The 20,177-nt window shown below is 40.0% G+C and overlaps 2 protein-coding genes across 4 annotated transcripts in view; one reads left to right on the forward strand and one right to left on the reverse strand.

The window, feature by feature from the left end:
- Positions 1-14,480, reverse strand: part of TMEM163 (transmembrane protein 163) — an 84,170-nt gene extending 69,690 nt beyond the window's left edge. The window contains exons 1-2 of one of the 2 annotated variants that reach the window (XM_079311254.1): positions 14,100-14,477; positions 9,116-9,235 (exon numbers count right to left, since the gene is read on the reverse strand). In XM_079311254.1, the coding sequence (XP_079167380.1) occupies positions 9,116-9,235; positions 14,100-14,262 (283 nt within the window). In that variant the 5' untranslated portion in view covers positions 14,263-14,477. Of the gene's footprint in view, positions 1-9,115; positions 9,236-14,099 lie in introns of both variants that reach the window. The other variant, XM_079311255.1, reaches the window with a different exon arrangement.
- Positions 14,481-14,588: 108 nt separating this feature from the next.
- ACMSD (aminocarboxymuconate semialdehyde decarboxylase) overlaps positions 14,589-20,177 on the forward strand; it is a 38,921-nt gene continuing 33,332 nt past the window's right edge. For both annotated transcript variants that reach the window (XM_079311250.1, XM_079311253.1), the window contains exons 1-2: positions 14,589-14,731; positions 19,180-19,235. The gene's annotated coding sequence lies outside the window, so the exon portion shown is untranslated. The remainder of the gene's footprint in view (positions 14,732-19,179; positions 19,236-20,177) is intronic.

The raw sequence follows: 20,177 nt of genomic DNA on the forward strand, positions 1-20,177 counted from the left end.
CCATTAAAACGTTTCACTAAAGGATGTGATCTGTAGACAATGAACTTATGAATTTTTTTCACATAGATATATTGAAAATATACATTGTACTTTACAGTTCCTTGAAGTTAAGTCTTTACTAGCAAAAGATAAACAATCCTCATATCTGATGAGAAAACTCCATTTAGGATTCAGCTGAAGATCCTGTTCTGCAGTAGATGTTACTCATTCTCAGCATCACACCTGGCACAAAAATGGCTCAGAGATCTCTCCAGAAAGGAGAGCTTGTGGTGCAAGTGCCAAAAGCCACTTACCCTGCAACAGTTCCTGGAAGGCAGATGCCTCTTGTCTACCTATTTTTATGGTATCTGTCAGACTATCCCACTTCCTCTGCAGTCTAGCAAAATACCAGCTGGTTATTTCTGGTCATTCTTCTTTGACTAAGCACTGACTAATGTTCTTTGAACTCCAAAGATAAGCTTCTCTGTCCCTTTTTCTGCAACATCCAGAGAGAAAAAGAACAGTAATGGAAGACATACATGAAAATCAGAAGAGATACACAGGAGCTCTTCTTGGTTTTACTGAAGACTGCTTTGCAAATGAAGGTTAGTGTCCATTAACAGTTATCTTGTCATCTCCAGACTTTTTGTTTCAGTCTTTACCAAAGATTGTGATAATGTTTATTTGAACCAAACTAATTCAACCAATTGTACCATCTGTTTAGTTCAATGTATCAAAGTTTCCCAACCTTTAGATTTATCAAACTGGGTTTTTCACACATACTAATACCAGTATGCCTCCTCACACAAAGTGACCAGTAGGAGTCCCCAGGACACGAGGTTTATGCTCTTGCTGGTGGTAATTTCAGAAACCAAAGTGTCCTTCTGCTCACACTGGGTTATTGACCTCAGCAGGGGTGGTGCCTCTTATTCACACAACCTCATTCTCTGGTTTTTTTCTCTGCTAGCCCTCTGTGTATCCCCAGCTTCCAGGTGCTCCCAAATCTCACCAAGCACATCCAGCTTCAAGGCATGGAGCTGCTGAGAGCTCTAGTGCAGGGTAAGGAACACATATTATTTATGACATAATTTTACTAAGTCCTCCTACAGTGCAGTTTTTATAAAATGAGCCCTTTACAAATAATATTCTGTACTGAGAAAGTGTGAAAATCTAACAAATTTCTACTTTCAATGTAAGGAACTCAAACACTGTTACTGAAAAATCACAGAAAATAAGTGCCAAAAAGGAAACACTAAGTGCTATCAACCTCTCCAGTAAAGCAAAAGTTACAAATGTTATTTAAAAAAATTAACTAAGGTATACAGGCTTCTATTTTGTTGCTTGCATTTTGTTGCATATTAAGTTAAGAAATAGAAATATTTTAAAACTTCTGGCAGAAGAAGACCTAAGAAGAAAGCTGTGCACTGATTTTCATTAATTTCATTGCAACCCATGATGTTTGAATCCAATAGTGCTTTAAAAACTCACAAAATTCAAACAGTGAAGTGAAACCACACAATGAATATTAAACATACATTTTCTGTCTTTAATATTGATTTTTAGCTCCAGATACAAACAATTACAAGTTCACCTTTGCCAATAAGCAAAGAAGTGCATTTTTAAATTGGGACAGCAGAGAAAACATGAAATGATCTATGGAAACCAAATTCTATTGGTATATCAGACATTCATAAAGAAATCTGTTAATACATTCATGCCTTTGCACAAGCCTGCAACAGCTGAGGCACTACTTCATGGAACTGATTGTGCAGCAATTGACTGAAAATACATTTGATTTTCAGACTGCAGGGATGGTCCTTCAAAGGGCAGATGTACACCCACTTATGTGATGCAGAAAATACAGCAAAAGTAACAACTGAGACTTGTGCAAGAGGATCATTTGTTTTCAATTTTATACATAAAATTCAAGCAGTTTTTTTTATGGATAACAGTTAACACCAATCACATGCAATAAACTTAATATTACATTTTCCCCCCTAACTACTTCCATCTGCTTTTATTCAAGATACACATTCTTCACTCACTTCAAGCTAGGGATGGTTGTAGGGCACATTGTTACCCCACCAGCCAGTTAACACCAAGTTTCCTGCCTAAAACCCTCCCCATTCAGTGTTAAATTCTTCTCCCATAAGAAAAATTAGTCCTCTACCTACACCTGTCTGTAATGGCCCAGTAGAATTCTCTCAGGGAATAGGAGTAGGATCCATGACATCCATGCAGTTACTGAACAATAATTACACAGTTATTTACACTTATTTGTACATTACACCTTGCTACACAGCTGTATTCTCATCACTGGAACCTCTGAACCATCAAACACAGAGTTTCCTTTCACAGAACCCAAGCAGGGATCTGATGGCAAAACTGAAGACCAAATTTCAAGTGTGTAAAACCTCCTGCTATAATTTAAATATAACATGTATTACCCACGTTACATAACATAGATGTCAATTCCTTTGAAAGACTTTACCATTCTTACTGGTCTAAACATTGCACAGGCTCATTTCAATCTTTTCCACACAAAATAAACCCCAGCAAAACCTTGGAAAGGAAAAATAAAACAATAAAGGAAGGAACTGTGACTGTAATTATTACACTAAGCAGCCTGGACAATGTACTTGCACATTTCTCACTCTTCATGAAGTCGTGTTATAGTGCTGGTTTTCCCTCATCAACAGCATCCTGCTTTAATTTCAAAATTCTTTGGGATGATCTTCTCTCATGAGATAAGAAAAACTACTTAACATAAGCAAAAATTAAATTGCAACTTTCTAATGCAAAAATACAACAGACTAATGTGTTTTAAAGGTTAGCATTTAAACACAAATTCAGCTGTTTTAACAAACTTCCTCCACAGCAACCATTTTTTAATTGTTTGCTGTTCAAATACACTATATCATTATCTAGCCTGTTCTAGATTTCACAGACTTCTACCATCATTTTCCCTGCCAGCTAAGGAAAAGATTTCATGAAGTGTGAAGCACTGCAGATTTTAGACCCACACTTCTGCTCAACAGCTATCAGTCTTGAACTTGACATCCATATGTTATTTTCTCCTCCCAAGAAACTCACTTAGAGCTTTGTGTGACTGAAAAAAAAAAAATAGGCCCTTCCTGGCCTCTCATTTCATTTTCAGTGAATGAAAATTGCATTTTGTCATTATTAAGTACAGACTGACCTATACAAAAGGCTGTCTTCTGCCAGTGCTGCACAGGCAATGGATGTTTTGTCCTTTAGATTTTATGTGTAACATGGTTAGGACCAAACTCTACTTTCACCTGTAGTGGTGCAGCTGTAACAAGGATGACAGGGAAGCACAAGAGTCACCAATATCAGAACTGTCCCTTGGGAATTTGAGTTCCATATTTCATTAACGCTTCTGTGAGGCTCCAGCCCTGCTGCATCTGTCTTTTAGTATCTGACATAATTAAACACCCTGAGAAACATGTAAAGGGAGGGATCTGCATACTACCACAGAGGACCTCTAGTCTGCATTTAGTCTTTTTACTTGGTTTTAAGTGTTTGCATGGAATTGTGACTTGAAATATGACTTTCTGAATAAATGTAATGTGCTCTACTCAAAAATTTAAAAATGTAAAAAAAAACCTCTTCTCAGGTTTTTATGAGTGAGATGTAATTCTGTATAATTCCTGGAAGAGAAAACACAAAGACCAAGATTTTTCACATTTTCTGTGGTCCTGGAGAGTTCTGTTTACATTTCTGTTTAGGTTTCCAGATAAGACACCCTAACCCCAGCCTTAGTGCTGAATGTCCATCATTTGTAAGAAATTAGTGACCTTTGAAGAATTAAATATCCAAACTAAAGAGCCTCAGAACCATGAACCTTCCCCTACATTTTTTATTAGTGGTGTTATTATGATCACAGCTGTGCCCAGGGTATACTAAGTATTGTGCAAACATCGAGGAAAGCCTGCATATATTTAATTTTTCAAGCATGAATAGGAATGGGCCACAGAGAAAACAATATATTCATCAATATATTAATATAGTCACTCCCCATCTCAGTTGTCTGAGATGAGGAGTGACAGATTACATCAATACATCCACATGTGAACATCCAGAAGACATCTTCAATTGCTCAATGTTTGTCCCATGTAACTTTATTTGCATGCATCAGAGCAGAGGAAAACCAGTACTCATGTCCTATAGCTAACCCATAAGAGACTTTATGGCTCAGTGTAGTCATTCCAATGAAAAAAGTGGGCCTGGATACACAATTTCTAAGTTTTTTTCAGATTTATATCTGCTAGAACCTGAATTAGCATAAAGCATTAATCTGAAAGCAAAACCTACCCTGAAATTTGTAAGCATTTGCAACACACATTTCATGCAAAAACGCCTCTCAGCTCACTATGATAAATCATTTTTCAGTAATTCATTCTGAATACAAATAATTTTTTATATAAAATCAGAATGCCAGTGTCTGCATTTACATTTAATATCTTATCCATGGGCCAAGAGCTAATCCTGCAAAATATTCCCACTCACAGAATTCTATCTACTGAGTTTCCACCTGAGATTTAATCCAGACAAATGGAATTCACCTTCTCAAAATACCAGCACCTCTTACTACATCAGAGTAAACACTTATCAGGATGTGACTTTTGGCTGCACTGTTATTCCTGTACAGCTGAATGTTACCTGTGCCTGTGCTGAGATGAGAGGGGGGATCTCAGAGCAGCCCTGGGGTCAGATGTGAGCCCCCAGCACCCTGCAAACTGCCCCTGTCACCCCCAGTCACCAGGGCAGGCTGGCTGCAGCCCTTCACAAAGCTCACATTTACAAACCCACACATTCTAAACCTTCTCTCAGTCTCCCACTACAAACAAAGCCTTCAGTGCAGAATTTTGGTCTATACATTGTTTTGATGTGTTGGTAGGACTCCTCCATTCACTGTGAAACGATTTTGGATAATCAGATCAGGAAGATGAATGAGTACACTGCTTTCTGTGAATCACAAGTCTACACTGGACAAAAAATACCAGACAGAATGATCTTGTTTTCTGCTTTGACAATATTATCAGAGATTAGCTGCCTGAGCAGAAACTGAACTGCAACAGCAGAAGCTGTATTTGTATATTTTTCAAAATTATGCTTTAGTAACATAAATGTCAAGAAACTAAGAATAATGGGTTTCAAAACACCAGAGTTCTTTTCCACATATTCTTTATTATGATTCTTAAAGTAGGCTCAGTATGAACACACAATACTGCAGCTATGGAAAGAAATAATAGTTGTTGTTATGGAATGACTGCAGCCTTATACTACACAGATATACACTGCAAAAAAGTTATTATTCTGTTATTCTTTTCTCTGTTATCATTCTTTTCTGATACTACTGTAATTCAGAAATAATTATATTAGAATTATTATTCTGGCACTTACTTGTGGTGCTAAGGAATAATTTAATGTTCATTTTAATAACTTTTATCATGCTCAGGCTCTCTTTATTGCTATATGTTCATAACAAAGTAAATCCACTCTTGATGAGGATTCTACAAGTAGGCATACTTCAGGCAGCACTGAAATGAAGACCAAAATGAATTTATTGACCAGGCATTGATTAGCATTTGACATGAAAGTATTACATAAAACAACACTGCCAGAATATTTTGAGAGCACCAAATTTTCAGCCACTAAAGATGATACATGGGGCTCCACTGACATCAAGGATGCCACACATTTAAGTCTATAGAGATTTTATTGAAGCCTTGAGCAATTTTATGCTGGAGAGCAACATCTGCAGCAGGTCCCAGAGCCATGAGACCACAGGGGTTACCACAGAGTGCAGGAGCTGCATCAGAGACAGCAGCTGGGACTCCCAAATGGTCTTTTACAAGTACAGCATTTCTGCAGTAAAATTAAGTTTATTAAGTGCTTGACAGTAAGAGATCTGTTCTTTCAGCTAAGTGGAAAAGCTGATTTCATGGTCTAAGTCCTGCTTGTCAATATTAGTGAATGAAAGGTGACAACTTCATTTTCCTTTAAGCAGTCATTCTGCTCCAGCCTAGCCTAGTTCAGCTCTCTCTGAAAGGGTGTTCAGGCACTGGAAAAGGCTGCACAGGGAAGTGGTGGAATCATCATCTCTGGAAGTGTTCAAAAAATGTGTGAATGTGGCACTTAGGGACACTGTTTAGTCATGAACGTGGCAGTGTTGGGTTAACAGTTGTACTTCATGATCACAGACATCTTTTCCAACCTTAAAATTCTATGATTCTGTGATCTCAAGCCTCATTTGCCATAAACATTACCTAATAAGGAAACTACTTTCATATATTCAGATTTTTCATTCTCCTGCAAAACGACCAAGTGAAAGATCAGAGTTCAGCTAGGGCAGCATCATAACCCCACCAAAAGAAAACATCTCATACCAGTCAAGAAAAACCATTCCAACTTACTCTAATGCTGGAAAAATACAGTGTTGGAGGCAACTAGACCAGTCTTGAAAGGAAGGATGGGGAGTGGACCATAAAAAAGTGAAGGCAGTCTACTTATAAACACTTAGCTGAAAAGGAGGCTCCTGAACCTCTTCCCTGTTCTCCACATGGGCATCACTCCCTGAGCATTTTTCCTACAGTTATCAAATAACATCAGTTCCCTGGCCTAGTATTTACTTGCAAGAAAGTATTTTGCAGACTATAAGGAGATAAAACAAAAATTTAAATGAGGAATTTGTAGGGGAGCCAGGAAGAGCAGTGAGAATAGTCAGTGTAGCCTGACAATTACCACAACAGGTCCCCTTTTTTCACTGAAATGGAACATCAGGGCCATATTTCTAACACTTCACCACTACAGACAGGAGGTAAAATGGAGAGAGGATGCTTTAAATAACAGTTGTTTGAAAATAATTGTCAGTGTCAGATACCCCAAAGTGACAACTAGACATTTATATCAAACAGGCAGCAAGCTCTGGTCAGCTGGCATCTCTCCCAACCCATGGATTGGCTAGAGGAACCTGCTAAAAGGACTGCTCTGAGGAAGAGAGCAGCCAGTGAGAGACAATAAAATGAGCAGAACTTCTGAAATTGCATGGGGACAGCAAAATGACTCCAGAAGTCACTGTATTTTCCTCAAAGATAGAAAATTTTTAATAGCAAACACATGAAAAGCCCTGGCAATTCTTTTGTGGCATGTAAGTTAACTGACAACTACCTATTAAGAGATTCCATACAGATTTAATGTGTATCTGTGTGCTGATTCCTCTTTCATTCTTCATAAATTTTGCCACAGCAAACCATGGGGAAAGATACATTCCAAAACCACAGAATTAACCTGCTACAGATTTCAGCAGTTCAGTGCCTATTCCCCTCCAGCTGAATATGCAGTCACAGTATATCTAGACAGGGAACACATTCTTTGCTGTTTTTTTCTCTAAACACTACCAGAGTACCAAGAAAGAAAGAAAGAAGGAAAGAAGGAAAGAAAGAAAGAAAGAAAGAAAGAAAGAAAGAAAGAAAGAAAGAAAGAAAGAAAGAAAGAAAGAAAGAAAGAAAGAAAGAAAGAAAGAAAGAAAGAAAGAAAGAAAGAAAGAAAGAAAGAAAGAAAGAAAGAAAGAAAGAAAGAAAGAAAGAAAGAAAGAAAGAAAGAAAGAAAGAAAGAAAGAAAGAAAGAAAGAAAGAAAGAAAGAAAGAAAGAAAGGCTTGATAAACATTAAAAATGTGTTTAAGGATCCTTTTAAAAGACACAGTTTTAGTTATTTTTATTACACTTAATTCTTGTAAACCTGACAAAAGAAAAATAAAATAAGCCACAACCCAATATTCCTTAAAAGTGTAGCAATAATAGGCAGAAAAGTTATTCTGTAACATAGTATTTACCTTTATGTTGCTTCAGTAGCAAAGACAGACCATTGTATTTCCATGAAGCAGAACAAAATGGAAACTTGTTTTACTCTCTTGTGTAACATTTAAATTCTTCACAGTGTCAGATTCTGCTTTTAAGTGTTCCTCCTCTTTTTTCTTATTTCTGAACCAAGTCATTGTACCTGTGTTTCCATATAAATTGCTCTGAGTAATGTATGTTGAGTTTTCAGAGACCATTTGGTCAGATTTTAATCACCTCTCCTGGGAGCTGACACCAACTTCCAGCAGCAGGTCATACAATGCAGATTAGAATAACAAAAGACATGCTGCTGTGATTTAAAAAAAAAAAAAAAAAAAAAAAAAAATTAAAATAAATAAATAAAAAAGAAAAGATAATACAAGTCTGTCTTTATCAAGCTTAAGAATGATATTTTGAAACCCCTTTGATGTCTCCTAGACAGAACCTTCCTTTTGTTTGTATTAAAGCATAAATTCAATCCCTTATGATTTTGCCTTCTCTAAAACAGACCATGCCACTGCAAAGATTTTGTTCCACATTCCATGTTTCTTTTTGTCTTTAATGTGTTGCTTAACTGCCCAAGATAGAAAGTTTGTATTTTGCACATTTGCATTGAACTAAAATTTGTATTTACACAACATTTATTTTTTCCTGTTTTGAAATAAAAGGAATATATTTCATTTTTTCCCACATACTAGTGGTTTGGGTTTAGTTCAGATTTTTTTTTTTTTCCACTCAAATTCTTTATTTAAAGGTAAACTAGAAAAATGTCATGCAACTTATAGAAAAACACTGGTCTAAAAAGAAAATGGAATTATTCATCCAGATTAGCATTGTCTTATGTTGTCTGTCAGTGTAATACAGATAAATTATGTATTTCTCCCTTAGAATTCACTATTCTTTATTATAGCATTCCCTCTACAAATCCCAAACAGATTAAGACTTGTTGTATTTGACCTCTTTGATAAAAGGCAACCCACTGCATAATGATTTTTACACTATTCTCCAAAATGAGCAGTTCCACATGTATAAATTCTAGCAGGAATCAACATCTGTTTCTTTCTCCGACCTTCAACAACCTTATACTCTGCAGAAAAAAACCAACAGTTTTACTAATTTATAAGCACCATGCAGACACAGGCAGTCGAGAAACCTCTTTAGCAGTTGCAAAGAAAACACGTGAGAAAGCTTCCACAAAGAAAGAAATTCTGAGACACCAAAAGAAAAACAAAAAGGAAAAGGTGTGAAGATTTAAAATATTCCCAATACTCACTGAAAGCAGCCACTGCAAGAGCCAGTGTGACAATAATGGAGACCCAGGAAACCCACAATGCCTTCTTTCTGTAGCTTTGAGCTTCATGAGGTTTTAGCCTTGTACTGCTTTCTAGTAAACCTGATAAGTAATAAGCAAAGAATGTATGAACAATGCATTGCACCTTTTAAAAACACAGCTGTGTTAGTTCAGCCCTAGCACACACATTTACATTCTATATTACACACAGAAACAGAATCAAATCCTGCCCACTTTATTAAGGTTAAGTGAATGAGGCCACCAGAAACACGTGAGTAAGCAAGAAGAGCACACACAAGCTGTTTTGACTCCACAGAAAGACCCACTCATCAATCCCTTAAAAACAGCACTGCATTCCAGTTATGGAAATTCACAACTCATGATAATTTCCACCTGTACCTCTACACAAGAAATGGCTCAGTCCTATACTCCCTCAGATGAAACCTTATTTCAGAACTTGAGGATCCTGGGGCTAATTAACATAGGAGAAAGACTCCTGCTCATCACTCCATGTGGAATAACCTCCCAATGCCCAGGGATGCACTGCACATATTGATCATCAAAGCACAATCAGAGCTATTCAACAGCTGAAAAAGCCTCCTGAAGCACCTTGTCCTGTATTTGGGGCAAGAACACAATCCCACCTAGAACTACCTGAAGAACCAATTCTGTCCTTGCTGCAGTCAGTGCTGTTGACCACAAGGGAATGTGTTCTGCTTTCTCTCTTTTTCAATGCTTTCAGTCTGTGGAAGTCTTTTGTCCACTGATCTCAAATTACAGAGGATGCAGGTTAAGCATAAATTAACAGCATTTTTTGGTTTTTAATCTCTCAGTCTGAGTCTTAAGCCACTTCTAAAATGCATTCAGAATTTCACATATTTCCATTCTGTATATCCCATTCTGATTATTTTATGCTTAATACATTCATCTAATTCGAAACATACATTATTTTTCACCATTAAATTTCAGCTCAAATCTGCTTAATATGAGAAAACCTGATAGCTTTGAATTTCTTAATGAGTTACCCCAGAAGATGCGGGTGGTTCCTCTTAGATGATGAGCACTTTTCAGAGAGATTTGCCTGCACTGAATGCACTAAACTGAGAAACTGGTTTAACAGCATGACTTTCAGTAGCTGGTCTAAGGTCTTAGACAAAGAGTGGAGAACAGGGGCTCTGTTAGACTCAGCATCAGATTAAAACATGAGTGTTCAAGCTGTTATTATCCTCACCTTCCCCAGTTTTCTCTCTGATGGCTATCATCACTTTCAAGGCAGGGACATCTGATCTGGTTCTCAGTGTACTCCTGAATCCACACCATGTTTAACCAAGTTTATTAACCCTTACAGATTTTAATTTCAATTGACTGTAATACGGCTGAAAGCCGCAATGGTTTTGGAACCAATTCAGAAGTGGATCAGACATCTCTGCCTCGGGGCAGCAGAGTGTCAGCAGAGGGGCAGGCATCCAGAGTGGTCAAATTTCAGCCATCAGATTTTATTCTGCCACTTGGAGTCTGTTAAAATTGCTGGTTGTAATCCTAGCATAATTGGTGGGATACATGCTGTCATGGAAAAATTGTTTATGCTTTTTACACCTCCGTTACAATAAAGCCCAGAGAGTTTCTTTATGGGAGTTCAGAAAGCCACTCTGAGAATTTCACGCTTGTAATGTATTTTTAGAAAATATAAAATATTATCACACTTTGTGAGACACACTCCCTCTTTTATGAATGCAAAGAGAATCTACAAACTTGCATGAACTAGACCCTATACTGAAATTATACCTATTTCCTATTACATGCATTCTTTGTCTGTCTAATACAAGAAAACTGATCGATGACAACTCCAAAAGCTTAGAGTCTTTTACTGTTAGTGTTGCACAGCTATTTCTCACATGTCTCCTTTCATTTGTGTGAAGAATTTTTTTTTCCCCATAAATGTTTGGCCTATCTTCTGCTACTATATATAACGATGTACAGTTTAATTGCTGTCTGCTATGAGGTAATTTAACAACACATCGTGAAACATAGGAGGGATTTCTACTAATATAACCATAGAGAAAACACATCATCTCACATTTTGTGTATTCACCCCTCCTGTTCCCTCCCCAAACCAAGGATTTTAAATTATGGCCCAAATCTTTTTGGAACATAACACAAAGGTTTTCTCAGCCAATTTTGGCTCTCAATCTTTCAAACCTCAAATAAACACAGATGAGAATGACCAATATCCTCACCTGTTTCTTTCTTTTAAGACATCTTTTAATTCATGACTACAGCTCACTATCACCTGGGAAGTCCAACATACATAGTTGATACTAACAAATCAAACAATACCCTAATTAAACAGAGGAATGAATAATAAGCCCCAGAGCTAGTGCAGCACTCCTGATTACTATTCACATGTCAAGCACGTGTCCAGTATGACAGAGGCTGTGGTCTTTATAAAACTCAACCACTTCTGTGTGTGTGTGTGTGTGTGTGTGTGTTTCTCTGTCTCTCAAAATGGCTGGCACATTCTGGCTGTCAGCGATGTGATCCTTCCCTTCTTGAAATAATTCAAATACATCTTCTGCATTTAAAATTCTCACCCCCAAGAAAGATCATAGAATTCTTATGAGTGTCCTGAGGCCAGCACAGAAAAAATACTAACTCATTCACGTGAATACCGAGCCCATAGAATAAAAATTATTTAGAAGCAACAACAGCTCATTAATTTACACACAAGAACAAAATTCACAAGGTAAACCTCCATATTTTTTCATTGACCGTAAAAAAGCAAGTTTTGAGCATCCACAGGAGGATGAAAGTTAATCTTTGAATATGACCTGCACTGCTACAAAAAAAAAAAAAAAAAAAGCTAACATCTACAAATGAAATTCCTCCGCCCTGAAATTAACATACTGAGTAATCTTATTGCCAATAATTTATTTAACACATGGATATCCTTAAGGTTTAGAAAATACGATGAACTGATTAAATTCACTGGATTTTTAGTTTATCTTTCAGCATCTTCACAAATTAACAGATTTTCTTCCCATAAAAAAATCAGAAGGAGAAAAAAACCTGCCCAACAGTTGCAGAACACAAGCTTGGCATATTTGTGAAGTGATTCTAGGATATTCTTTACCATATGCTGACTTACCAGAAGTACTTTTCTATTTGGCTAAGGGATCATTTTAAAATGTCAAGTTAGAAATTGTGTAAGAAATAAGGCTAATAAAAAAACCTGTTCACCTAAGGATCTTAATCCACAAAATTACCACTGATTTTTGGATCTGGCTCTTAAAGAGCAAATATCTTGTTCCAAAATTTAGGGTTAGTATTTATTTTTAGCAAACATGGAAACATCATCTCTATAACTGGATCTGGTATGATTCATTGGACAGGATTGTAGGAAAAAGTACAATCTAAAAGGACAGACTGTTAACATTTGCATCAGGGACAACCTGCAAAGAGCATACCAGATTTCCCTCTACAATGACTGTGATTTATCCTGGTATAGATGGAACCAGTAACTACAGGAGAGACTAAAAGAAAGATACTGCAAGGGCCATAGAAAGAGCATGGAGGCAAGGAAGAAAATTAAATCAGCAGCTTTAGCTTCATCTCCCTCACAGAAATAAATAGGTTGGGTACAACAGACACCGGAATTACCCTTAATGCCAAAAGGGACAGCTTTCACCTTTAAGTCTGTCATACTGGGCACAAATTAAAACCAAACTTCTATGTTTGAACCTTAATCAAAATTCCTCACTCATGTAATAGAGAGCTGAAGGCTCAGATTGCCCCGGGCAGGTACAATGTCTGTCCAGCCGCTGGCAGTGACATGGGGGTACCCTTGGACAAGGGCTGTCCCCAGCCCCAGCAGGAGTGGGACCTGGCAGGAAGGTGGGGAACGCTCTTCACGCCTCTACTTTGTGTCTACGATTGGAGAGCAGGCACAGGCTTCGGGAAGCTGGGCAAAGGACAGGAGACAGGGGGTTACATGAAAAGGGGTTATGGATGAAGACAAGAACACAAAAGGGACTCCTGGATGCTGAAAGCAAAATGGAAAAGGAAGAACAACAGAGAGGCTAAGGGAAGCCAATAGATGAAATTAAAGGATGGAGACAAATGTTTTTTTTAGAGGAGCCCGAGGCGTTGTGGCGGACAGGGCAGTGGGGAGTGAGGGTGAAAATGGCAGCTGCCTTTGTGGGCGGCAGGTGAGTGAGCCCTGAGCAGATGTCCGGGATGGATGTGCTCCACATTAAAGCGCAGCCCGGTTTGGGAGCAGGCAGCTTTCCGTCCCTGCTCAGGTATTTCAGTAAATAACAAAAATCGAGTTGTGTGCACAGGGGGAAGGGAGACAAGGCGTGAGACAAGTGCCCCGATTTCAACCCCCAGCCTGGCTGGGGCGGACCCCCAGGAAAGCCACCCGCCGGCTGGGGCATCTCAGCTTTCCCGGCCGTGCCCGGCCCTCCCGGGATCCACGGCAGCCCCAGGAGCCCCGGGCCCCCGGCGCCCCTCGCCCGGGCGCTGCCTGTGGAGCCTGTGCCGCCGGCAGCCGCTCCGCCGCCGGCAGGCAAGTTCTCGGGCGAGGTGGGAACAGCCACGAATAGAGTTTATAAAAATACTTCAAAGCTGTCGCGGAGCGCTCGCACGGGAGCTAAAACGGAGCAGAGCTCCGAGGGCGGTGCGGGGGGATGTTAAGCGGCTGCCAGCGGCGGGATGAGGGGTGGGAGAGCGGGGCTGGAGCGGGGAGTTCGGGGGGCAAGAGCCGGAGTGCGGCTGCCAGGGCTGGAGGGGAGGGGGCGGCATGGGGAGGGTACGGGTCCAGGACAGCGAGCGGGAGGATGTTGCGGAGAGGGTGTCGGAGGAGCCGTCGGGGTGGGTACCAGGAGCTCGGGATGCAGGGGAGGTGTGGTGCTGGCCACAGCGGAGGGTAGCGTGCAGGAAGGCAGGGGACGGACGGATGGGTGCTCACCTCTGTCCTCCAGCCCCTCGCTGAACTGCCCGCTCTCCCCGATCCGCAGCTGCTCCTGCGGCTGCTGCTGCTGCTCCCGGGGGGCTCCCGGCGGGTTGGCCCCGGGGGGCTGCACGATGGCGGGGTCCGGAGTGGCGTCCGGCGGGGCAGCGGACGGCTCCATTGCTTGCGGGGCGGCGGGAAGCGGCCGGCGGCTGTGGCAGGGAAGCGAGGAGCGAGCGGAGCATCCAGCCCGGGTGCGAGCCCGGGGAGAGGAGGAGACTCCGGCTCAGAGCATCAGGGAGACGAGGACGGGCAGCGCACAAACTCCGGGTGCGCGGCGCCAGGCGCTGCCCGCGGCCGCCTCATCACTGCCCGCGGCGGAGAGGGGCAGGGGCAGCCCTGGCGGTGCCGCCTCCCGGCGCTGCCCTCCCCTCCCCGCCCCGCCGAGCTCCCGCCGGCGGGAGCGCCTCAGCGAGCGGAGCCTCCGCAGCTCCTCCGCGGGCTCTGCCTCCTCCTCCTGCTCCTCCCGCTCCTCCCGGAGCCGAGCCTCAGGGGGAAGAGCTGTCCGGGACTGTCCAAGGCCCTCCCGCCGCTCCTCAGGGCTCCGGCCCTGCAGCGAGGCCTCGTCCGCCTCGCCTCCCCTCACACAGGTAAAGACACAGCTCCCCTTTGCTGGGGGTTCGCCCATTCTGCAGCTGCCATCCCTTTTCCGCGGTCAGAGCAGAATCGCCTCACACGGGCACCCCTCAGACCCGGGCACTGACCTTTGCCGCACTCGGAGTTGCCTTCAAACTGCCCTCGAGCATACAGCAAGCACTTTCCGCCCTTCACATTGCTCCCCTGCCTTTCCTAGGGCTGCAGAAGAACATAGGGAAAAAAATTAAAACCTCAGGAGCACAAAAATGTGTTTTAAAAATACAGAGTTTTACCGATAAACCTTGCTTGTTTCTTCGTCTTCGCTGGTTTCTAATGAATAGATGGAGAGGTGCAAATAAACAAAGCTTTCTTTGTGCCAGCACAGTATCCCAAGTGAATGCTTGCTAGCATGCAGATATATTTTGAAGCTGCATCATGCTTTGAGTTGAAGAATTTGTCCAGGAAAATATCAAAAGACAACTAAACATTGCAGCCCTGGCCCTTTAGTGATGCATAAGGATGCAATCCCCGTTTAAGTTGTAGGAACATCAGGTTGCCATTCTCGTTTGAGAAATCAGTGAATTTGGGGATTATACAAAGGCCAGGAGGAAATTAATATTTATGCCAACATAGGGACATGATTTTAGGAACTGTCAGAATCTTGCTGATGTCAGCCTTGTAGTAATACCTGTCTAAAAATGGTCGGTGCAACATTATTGCCAAAAATGTCTTAATTTTTAAAGATGCCTCTTAAAACTGTATATTAACCTTCAAAAATCATTTCATCTGAATTTTAAATCATTAATTATTTGAAAAAGTATGAGTCAAATATAAGTAAATGTTAAGCGACATAAAATACTAGTTTACAAACAGATTGGCATTTTGTCAATCTTGTGAAATGGAGATGGCTCTTGTAATGTGAAGGATTGGTGTTTTTACCTAATCTTATGATTTCTTTGTGTTTAGTATACCATACCTATTTCATGAGATATTTTTGAAACCTCCATGCCTCTCACCTAAATTCCACCTTCACCCCTAGCTATCCTACCCTGCTTTGTGATCCCAGAGCTCTTGCTCTTGTAGTTGGATCAGCATTAGTATGAGTATAAGCAACACCAAAATTTCTTGCTTTTTCCTCATGAATGGATAGTAAATTACAACATGCCTATTTGATGTTAATGTCAAAAGAGTTTTGTTCTCATAAGTTAACACAGGTGAGTTCTTTGGAGGGAACTATTTTGAGGTTCAGGCTACTTTGGGAGGGGTTGAAAACTGCATTTAAAAAAAAAGATTTTTTTCTTTGAGGACTCTATAAAGCTCTGGTTACTTTGAACCTGCAAGATGCTAGAGCAGATGGATGTGTGCACGTGAGAGGTGAATGAAAAGAAGAAAAGGCTCACCTTTTGTTGCTTACCATAAAAATAGATTGTGATGTGTCTCTTTCACTTCAAATGTATCTGTAAAGTGAGAATCCTTAAATGAGGAAAACCAGTTTTGTAACCTGGTCAGAGACAAGCAATGGAGACCCACTGGTCTTTGGGACCTTGCAGGGACACAGAAACCTCTGGTGCCACCATCCCCATCAGGACAAACCATGAAGAGTCCCTTGACATTGCTGCAACAGATACAATGCTCCCTAATGCAGTTATTGCAGGATCCTTCCTCTTCCATGGAGATAAATCCATATCTGATCCATTTCAGTAAGAACTTCCTTATTCCTTGCATAAATGAGAAACTGGCCAGTGACTCTCCTTGAACACTACCTCCTTTCTCTTTGTCTCTCCAAGCTATTTTGGTACTCTTATAACTTCCAGAAATCAAACTAAGAGAAAAGTGCCTGGAGATTCCTAATTCCATTTATTTAAAAGGAGGTCAAAGGGGCAGGTTTCCAAATGAATAAGAGAGAAATAGGAATTAAGAACACCAAAGCACAAGTTTTAAACTTTAATGTGTTTCTTTCTCCTTTTTTCAGTTGCCCTCAATTGCTGTTCTTACATAAAACTGTGTCTGGCAGGGACTGGAGCTGCCTGTAATTGTATAATTGCTATAGTGTTCAGGCTATAGCAAAGAATATGAGGCCTGCAAAGAGTATTATAGTTTCTTTTAAAGCACTCTCTTCAGTGCTTTCAAACACAGCCTCACATGAGAGGGGTCAGACACTGCATTTAGCAAATATAAATTCAAAACATTAGGCAGATCCAGAATGAAGGGCCTTTCAGATCACACCATTGTCTATACAAACTGGCTACTAAGAAGGAGAAAAACTGTCATATCATAGCTGCTGGAAGCTGCTTTTCAGCATTGCCTCTTATTTCTCATGACATTCACACAAAGTGTATTCCATTGGATAAAGACATAGAGCTAGATTTTTAAAGGTATGGTTCCTGTTTTCCAACCCTTTTTGACTTCTTGTGTATGAAACCTTTAGGCAAAGTCAATGAAGATAAGAAGCCTCACTCTAATAACCATATTAATACACTATTTTATTTTTTCGCTTCTCAAACCTCCCTTTGTTGGATGGGAGTAATGGAAAGCCAAAATCTTTTTAAAAAATTAAATAAGGGCAAGTCTCTGGATTTAGTCTAACTAGACTGACACCATCCTATTTTCTGCAGCTGCTGCAAGATTAATACACACTTTGTTCCCAGCTGGAGCTGTCTGTAATTTCCATAATATTTTGACTTCCAGAGAAAGGAGATTTCAGATGAGATGGAAATGCATCACAGCAAACAGTAACAACACAAAGAACTTCTACTTCCTTATCTGTATTGTCTGTGGTCTGCTTTTGTTATGGTTCTTATTCCTTCCTTCCTTCCTTCCTTCCTTCCTTCCTTCCTTCCTTCCTTCCTTCCTTCCTTCCTTCCTTCCTTCCTTCCTTCCTTCCTTCCTTCCTTCCTTCCTTCCTTCCTTCCTTCCTTCCTTCCGTCCTTCCTTCCTTCCTTCCTTCCTTCCTTCCTTCCTTCCTTCCTTCCTTCCTTCCTTCCTTCCTTCCTTCCTTCCTTCCTTCCTTCCTTCCTTCCTTCCTTCCTTCCTTCCTTCCTTCCTTCCTTCCTTCCTTCCTTCCTTCCTTCCTTCCTTCCTTCCTTCCATTTATTTCTGCACAACTGACTGGAATATTTTCACTTGAATTAGAACACAGTGCACTAAAAGTGCACTCAAAGGCTCCTGAGAAGGAATTTTTCTTGGTTTCATTGATATTAATTCGTCCAAGTTCCATATGGACCAACATCTTAAGTGCAGCACTTAAATTAAGAGCACTCTTGCAGATTTGGAAAGAGCTGCTCAGCTGACCTGGTGATTATTTTTTACTATGCTTAAAGGCATAAGAGAAAGTTAATGCCATACACCTTTTTGTTTGCTGAGTTGCATTTCACACATATAATAAACACAAAACGGCCCCTTTAGGCAACAAAATCCTGTATTTGTCAGTGGCATCGTGTTGCAGTATCAGGAAGTGCAAATGTCAGCTAGGATGGTTTATTAGTTTGGTCTATCAGATATCTCATGGCTAAAAGACTAAAAAAAATGGTCACTTCTTACTTGATCAAGATGCCTTTCATGGCCCTACAGCAGGAGCAGTTCTGCAGGGGACATATCTCAAACAAAACCAAGTACCAATCCAGTTCTAAAGGCACAGGTAGCCATCAGTCCCATGAAGATCATAACTACAGCTCATCTTCAGTGTCATTCCTCTAGAACCAAAGTCTGAAACTGAGTTATCCTGATATTCCAAAAGGCAACACCTTCCATAGGCAGTTTTGCACTACAGATCCCTATTCATGTCTGTCTGTGGATGAGGTGATAAAATACTTGGGATCATTTAGACATGTCCTTCTCTAATGACTAGATTAATTATGTCTCTTTAGTGATAAAAACCTCTAGATATTGTATTTCACATCTTTTTCACAAACCTAGTCATTACTTTTAACAGTCCCTCAACCATCCTGTGTGACATTGGCTGCCATGGTTTTCTTTTCTCCTACAAACAAATAATTTTCTCCTAGAAACAAGTTAGTCTACATGCTGTAGGATGTTTTTAAACTGTTTGCTTGCTTGTTTGCTAGTTTATTTGGTGGCATGCAGGCAGAGGCAGACACAAATCTCGCTCTTGTGCTGTAGCTCACCTGTAGCCCCACAGCATTTTCAGTGGTTGATAGGATGAGAATGCCAGGTCCTTTTAACTTGGTCTAGATACCTGTCAGCCTAGTATTGTTTAGCTTGTTTTTTTTTTAATTTGAAACAAAAAATAATGTTGATGTTAGTACACAACACAACATTAATTTTTAAACTATCCAGTGTATGTCGGTGGTTTAGTGTTTTTCTCTTGCATTGGGTTAAATAGAGCTTAAATTGAAATTGTCTCTTTTCTTGGCATTTTTAGACTGAATATTAACTTGGGTCAAAAGTAATCAGAATGTTGTTTTGGAAAAAGAATATGATAATTCAGTACCTTTTCCTTCAGGGTATGAAGAGTGCTCGTAATATAATTCCCAGAGAATACAGCATGCAGTGACCTTGGTAAGTAATTGATGACACCTCACATAAGCACCTACCCTTTCCCTACACAATATTGTTGCAGGATCATATTTGCAAAAAATGCCACAGCCAGCATGAGCCACAAGCATTGATAGATTCCATGGTAGAAACAAAGGAGGAATAAAAACAGGCTGCAAAATATGTCATCTGAAAATGAGCAGAAAATCTTGGAAAAGATTCTTTACAGTGAGCATTTTCCAACTGTTTTAAGAGTTGTTCTTAATTCAAGATAAAACTGCTGTGTAAATATGGGAAACCATAAAAAATAATCTGACAATTTTGTTCAGAGAAATCTTTTACAGTTAAGCAAGACTAAATGTGTCAATTCCACACAATGTTGTTTCTTTATACCTCTGTGACATCTCATTTCCAGGTTTTGTGTAACTGAATAAAACTGGCTTATTTGACAGTGGTTTTATTGTCAATACTCACAAGTATTGAAGGGAAATGGAAGGGAAAATTCATTTTCAAGAGGAAGGCAACCTGTTATTTAAGTCATAATCCTCCTCTTTTTCACTTTTTCCACACTATGTAGAGATCTTATTTCCAATGAGACTCTAACCATACCCTAGTGGATGATGTGACTTTAAAGAGCTGATATTTTGTTTTTGCATCAAAGAAAAGAAAAAAAAAAGCTAGGAAATTCCTAGGAAGCAAAATTATATAATTTTGTAATAAACTTATCCAATTGCTTATAATTACTTGATGATAATTCCCATCCTAAAGCATCTTAACAACCAGACAATTCCTACATATTTGCATAACTGCAAGTTTTCTCACATTTATTTTAAAAATTTATACACAATTTTCCATTAAGTTCATATGATTAAATGCAAGATAAGTGAACTACAGTAATCACACAACATTCTTTTTATCAAATATAGATTGAGTCACTTTTCCTCTTGCTAATTCCATTCCCCCGTT

The sequence above is a fragment of the Erithacus rubecula genome (assembly GCF_903797595.1).
Source record: "Erithacus rubecula genome assembly, chromosome: 8".
Lineage (NCBI taxonomy): Eukaryota > Metazoa > Chordata > Aves > Passeriformes > Muscicapidae > Erithacus > Erithacus rubecula.